We start from the raw sequence: 6,058 nt of genomic DNA, 5'->3' as shown, positions 1-6,058 counted from the left end.
CCGCTTTCCCGCGGGGAAGGGGCCACCGCCCTGCGAGGCTGGCGACCGCCCCGTCGTCCCCAAGGTCGGGGCCGCCCCGGACTTCCCTCCCGCGCCTCTGACGGCCGGGGGCACTCGCTCCCTGGGCCGCGGCGCGGGAGAGGCGGCCCCGCTGGGCTCCGGGCGGGGTGAGAGGCCGAGGCCCGGCTCCTCCAGCCCCTCCCGCGGCCCCTCCTCTCCGCGCTCCGCTCCCTCTGCCCGCCGCGGGCCGGGAAGGCGCGGGCTTGGCCGCTCTCCCCTCTACGGCAAAGCCGCGAACGGACAGCCGATGCCACTTCCTTCTCTGCCGGCGCCTTCCCTGCCCGACCCCGCTTCCCCTCCTCTCGCCGGGAGGGAGTGCGGCCCGCGGGGCGCTGCGCCAGCCGGACCCACCCGGGAACCAGGGGCTGCCCGCAGAGCCGGGAGCTGGCCCGGCCTCGGCGCCGTCCCGGACCCCCGGTCGGCCGCGCCCCGAGGGGCGAGGCCTGCGGGCCGCACTCTGGCCCCGGATTCGGGGCTGGAAGTCCCTCCCCGAACCCAGCAGCGGGCCTGGGAGGGAGAAGGGGCTGGAGAGGGCCTGGCCTCTCCAAGGGATGGAGGGGAGAGAGGCGGCAGCGGCCAAACCCGCGGGCAGCAGCCCCCAGTGAGTATAGAGGAAGCAACGACAGGCCGGCCGGGCGGGGGTGGCGGACCGGCGGGGCGGCGGAGTGGGGAGCCCAGGTCGCCCCAGACACTGGGAGGCAGGCCTCCTACAGGCTCAGAGCTGGAAGGGTCGTGGGGAGGCCTGCCCTTCACGTCCATCTTCGTTTGGCCCCTCTGAGTTAGAGGAAATACATCACAGTGCTTGGGCCACAGAACCAGGCGGCTCCGAGCTGACCCATCTTCCCGAAAGCCCATGCCCAGGGGACTCCAGTGGGAGGGTCTCTTTCTTTAAGGTCTCTGGCGTGCTGTTCCACAGTTCACCCATTAACAATTCTTACTTTAATTTTTTGGAGCCAGGGTCTCGCTCTGTCGCCCAGGCTGGAGTGCAGTGGTGTGATCTCGGCTCACTGCAACCTCTACCTCCCGGGCTCAAGCCCGGCCTCCTCTGGCTTCAGCCTCCCCAAAAACAAAAAGTTCTTTTAACTTTACACAAATTGCTCATATTACATTCTAATCCCCTGTTTTCTGGATTGGACTTTAGAAGAGAAGAAGGAGATGCAAAGAGAAACTTGCTGCATTCTAGATTAACTCAGAGAACAAATTATTTCTGTCCTCCTAATGATAATCCTTAAACTTTACTGGCTTAAAACTGATGTGACATTTCGCATTATACGTGTATTTTGCTTTATAAAATGTATGCATTCCTGAAAGCTTGTGTATAAATTGAATTGTAATAAACGACTACAGAGGGACTTGCCATTTAAGAGAATTTGTGGTGAATCCTTGGTCAGTGTTATGAAGTGGATAACTCCTAATTTGAAGTTTATACACATACGGATTTTTATGCACAAAGTTTACTTCAAGTAGGGCACATCTAGATGTATGATATTAAAGCTGCATTTTTCTCAGAAGGTAGAATCAACATTAAAATGCTGTGGCACGTAGATATGCATGCAACACCCTGAGTGAAACCCCTGCTCACCTTCATTCCTTGTGAAGGGGTAAACATCAGCCATGCTGCTAAGGATCTGTGCAGCGCTGGCAAGCCACCCAACCTCTGGGGATGGAACATTCTCATTTACGGAATAAGGGGAATAGGGTTAAGTGATCACTACATGTTTTGGAAAAGGCCTGGGCTTGGAATGAGAAGTTTTGAATTCCAAACTGGGCCTCCCCTTAGCACCTCTGTGTTGTAATCTGTGCCTCAATTTCTCCATCTGTAGAAGTATATAACCAAGCCTTTTTTTTTTTGTTGAGACAGAGTCTCGCTCTATCGCCCAGGCTGGAGTGCAGTGGCGGGATCTCGGCTCACTGTAACCTCCACTTCCTGGATGCAAGTGATTCTCCTGCCTCTGCCTCCCAAGTAGCTGGGACTACAGGTGCCTGCCACCACACCCAGCTAATTTTTTGTATTTTTTACTTATATTTATTTATTTATTTATTTGAGACAGAGTCTCTCTCTGTTGCCCAGGCTGGAGTGCAGTGGCACAATCTTGGCTCACTGCAACCTCTGCCTCCCGAGTTCAAGCAATTACCCTGCCTCCGCCTCCCAAGTAGCTGGGACTACAGGTGCGAAGCACTCCTGGCCTCGTGATCCACCTGCCTCGGCCTCCCAAAGTGCTGGGATTACAGGTGTGAGCCACCGTGCCTGGCACATTTTTTGTATTTTTAATGGAGGTGAGGTTTCATCATGTTGGCCAGGCTGGTTTCAAACTCCTGACCTCAAGTGATCCACCCGCCTCAGCCTCCCAAAGTGCTGGGATTACAGGTGTGAGCCACCGCGCCTGGCCAATTTTTTGTATTTTTAATGGAGATGGGGTTTCACCATGTTGGCCAGGCTGGTCTCGAATTCCTGACCTCAAATGACCCACCCACCTCAGCCTCCCAAAGTGTTGGGACTACAGGCGTGAGCCACCGCGCCTGGTCAATAACGCCATTCTGTTAGGGACAGGATTACTGGGGGGGGGTGTGCTTGAAAGCACTTGCAGTCCCGCCTGGCATAGAGCAGATGCCTGATCAGCGTTCCTGACTGGTCAAGGTCTCCCTTTGAGCTCAACCCCATACTGTGGTCCTGTGGCTTGGGCATCAAGGGTCAGGGGTGAGGTTGGATGCAGCACCTTCTACCGGAGGTCAGATCCTGCTTGGTGTCTTCCTGATGTCCATCATCCTCATTGGCTCCCCTTGGAGAGGGAAGAGCATGTTGCCTGTTAGCAGATGCGGGTATCCTCCACTGAAACTACCCTTCAGGAAAGCAAGAGGCCAAGGACTGGGAAATCACCCTGGTTTTCACTGTGGTACACATTTGGCATAGGATCAGTTGTCCTCTGAAGCTTCATTTTGCCCATCTGTAAAATGGGGATAGAAAAACTAGAACACTACTCAGACTTGGAAGAAAACATTCAACAATAACTTATTTGCACTCTTCAATGATTTGCATTTTTAAAAAAGTGCTTTCACATTATCAATAGCAGGCGTCCCCAACCCCCGGGCCACAAACCAATAGTGGTCCACAGACCATAGCAGTCCGTGGCCTATTAGGAACCAGGCCACACAGCAGGAAGTGAGTGGCAGCGAGCAAGTGAGCATTACCACCTGAGCTCTGCCTCCTGTCAGATCAGCGGCGGCATTAGATTTTCATAGGAGCACAAATGTTACTGTGAACCGCGCATGTGAGGGGGCCAGGGTGCAAGCTCCTTATGAGAATCTAATGCCTCATGATGTGAGGTGGAACAGTTTCCTTCCAAAACCATTGCACTCCACCCTGCCCCCGATACGTGGAAAAACTGTCTTCCATGAAACCAGTCCCTCTGGTGCCAAAAAGGTTGGGGACCACTGATCTAGAGGGCATGCCCTGCTCTGTCTCCAGGTTACTTTCATCTGGACAGGACTCAACACCAAGACACTTTGGGGCCCCGGGAGGTTGTGGGAGTTTGTCCTGTGCTGGGTCTCAGGAGCTCTGTCTGTTTTCTCCTCCAGAGGGCCCAAGACAGGGAGTGGAAGAGCCAGCCCCATGGAGGGGACCTCAGCTGTGGAGTGGAGTGGTCTTGAGCCACAAATGGATAATGGACACCCCCCAAGACCCTGGCCTTGCCCTCAGGAAAACAGAACATCCAGCCCGATGGCCCCCCGGCCTCCCAGAGTATCGGGGGTACAGCTCCAAGGCCCCTCTGTGCTGGAATCCAAGGTGAGGGCTTTGAAGGAGAAGATGACAGCAGCCAAACAGGGAGTGAGCCCTTGCTCTGCTTCCCATGAGCGGTCATCCCCCAAGAAACCCAAATGCAGACAAGGCAAGGCAGGGGGAGCCGGGACTTCATCGGAGGGGTCTTTCCTGCCAGGTACTGTGGTGGCTCCTCATACCCAAAACCTGCCTGATGGGCAGCTGGACGGCGGCATCAATGAGGAGGAACCCGCCAGGGATGGGGGCCCCGGGACTCCCAGGCCGCCTGCCCCTGGGCGTGAATACTGCAACAGGGGGAGCCCGTGGCCTCCAGAAGCCGAATGGACGCTGCCTGACCAAGAGAGAGGTCCGCTGCTGGGGCCCAGCTCTTTGCAAGAGAGCCCCATCCACGGAGTTACTTCCGGACGGCCTGGGGATCCTGGTCCTTGTAACAAAATCATCCACATTCCCAGCCTGAGGACAGGAAGGTCCTCCCCTTTTCCAGATGGTGTGGTCACAGATGCAGATCTGGATAGCACATCCCTGACCTCTGAGGAGGAATCTGTCCCCGGGACAGCCCTGCTGGGCGAGCGCTGGAGAGCTGGAGACCTGGAGGCTCTGGGCACTGGGAGCAGTGCCTTGTCCCTGTCTGATCGGGTGGAGAGAAACCGCCTGTTGCTGCAGGAGATGCTCAGTGTTTCTGGGCAGAGCCCCCGCAAGGCGGGAACCCCCGCCCAGACTCCGTCCTGGGACACAGCTGCACCAGGTGAAGCTCACTATGGAGGTCCAGGCGGTGGAGGGAGCAGGAGGGAATCCAGAGGGAGGAAAAGGGGAGGAGGGGGTCCCACAGAGGGAATGGGGCAGGAAAGGAGGGAGAGCCTGACAGCTGCCTGTCCGCAGAATCATCAGGATGGCCTCTTATTCTTGGCTCTGACATAGATTCTTTGCAGCCTCACAGGCAGCCTGTCTGCTGAAGCCCCCCATGACCCTGCAGACCAGTGGGAGGCCACCCTGTGTGCTTGGGGTTAGAGGCCAATGATGTCTTCCTTGCGGCTTGGATTCCTTTCCGGAGTGGCTTTTTGCCTCTCCCTCCAGTGACATGCCCTCACCCTCAGTGAGGACCCTCTGGTGGGGCAAGCAGACAGGAACCCCTTCCTAAAAGGAGGCTGGGCGTTCTAGCAGCTGGGCTGAGCTCAGACGGTAGCACCAATGGGATGTACAAGTGTCCAGACTCGAGAGGACAGCCTCTTTCCCCTCCTGCCTTCTCATTCCAAAATCTCACAAGCTCATTCATCACCGCATGCCTGAGCCCAGGCATGTGGTCCTCTCAGCATATGGCTGTGTCCACAGCAGTCATCGTGACAGGCTCGGCCTCCAATTTTCAGGCAAGATGTTGGATTTATCTGGGGAGTAAGTTGCTTCTGGAGAAGCCCTTCTCCTCAGTGTTCACTAAGTGGCAGCTGAGAGCCCTGTTTCTGGCTCTGTCCTGATCTCTGCTTCTGTTCTGGATCCTAGAGCGACCAGTCGGGGATGTGGAATGGGCCTTGGGCACCTCCTTGCAGGACTCCGGCCAGAACAGGTAAGAGCTCAGAGCCCACATTATCTCTCCCTCCCTCCTCACCATGGTCCCTCTGTTTACTCAGCATCAGGACAGTAGGAGACGTCCCAAAATGAGAGGGCAGGCAGACTCCTGCACCAGCAGACCAGTGGACACCATCATCCCTGAGACCCTGTAGAAACTGCCAGTAACCCCCACCGCCACATCCCCCAGGCTGGTGCTTCTCTGCTACTTAAGCAAAACCACCAGGGAACAAAGCGCATTGCTAACTCCCCGTTCCATGTCCATGGAGCCATTTCCCTTGCCCAGGCCTCTTTATCTGTAAAGTTGGGGAAATAGCATCTGTCTGGTTCACTTCACAGGACCATTGTGAGGCCGAAGTGAGATCATGGGTGTGAAAATCCTTGGGGAAAATGTACAAAGCCTTACCCCAATTCCGTTCCCAGTCAAGGGGTTGTGCTGGGATCATGTCAAAGATTTCACCTCCTACCTTACCATGCTATCCCGCGGCCTTCGCTCCAGCCCCTCCACCACATATTTTGGGGAAGCTGGACCCACCGAGGTATAGCAGGGAAAATGGGACTACCTGTCCTTCATGGGCAATGTCCTGAGCCAGGCAGGGTGAGAAGAGTACACTCAAGGTGGGAGTGGGGCCATCTGCAGGCCTGACTGCAGCTGGCGCC

General features: G+C 56.2%; 1 protein-coding gene across 1 annotated transcript in view; it reads left to right on the top strand.

Annotated features, from left to right (window-relative positions):
• The first annotated feature begins 274 nt into the window (after nt 1–274).
• The window catches only part of KIAA1614 (KIAA1614 ortholog), a 38,789-nt gene continuing 33,005 nt past the window's right edge, over nt 275–6,058 (top strand). The window contains exons 1-3 of the mRNA XM_003893439.5: nt 275–661; nt 3,637–4,583; nt 5,333–5,396. Coding sequence (XP_003893488.3) covers nt 612–661; nt 3,637–4,583; nt 5,333–5,396 — 1,061 coding nt within the window. The 5' untranslated portion in view covers nt 275–611. The remainder of the gene's footprint in view (nt 662–3,636; nt 4,584–5,332; nt 5,397–6,058) is intronic.

This window comes from Papio anubis, chromosome 1 (assembly GCF_008728515.1).
Source record: "Papio anubis isolate 15944 chromosome 1, Panubis1.0, whole genome shotgun sequence".
Classification (NCBI taxonomy): domain Eukaryota; kingdom Metazoa; phylum Chordata; class Mammalia; order Primates; family Cercopithecidae; genus Papio; species Papio anubis.
This window is presented reverse-complemented; position numbering and strand designations above follow the sequence as displayed.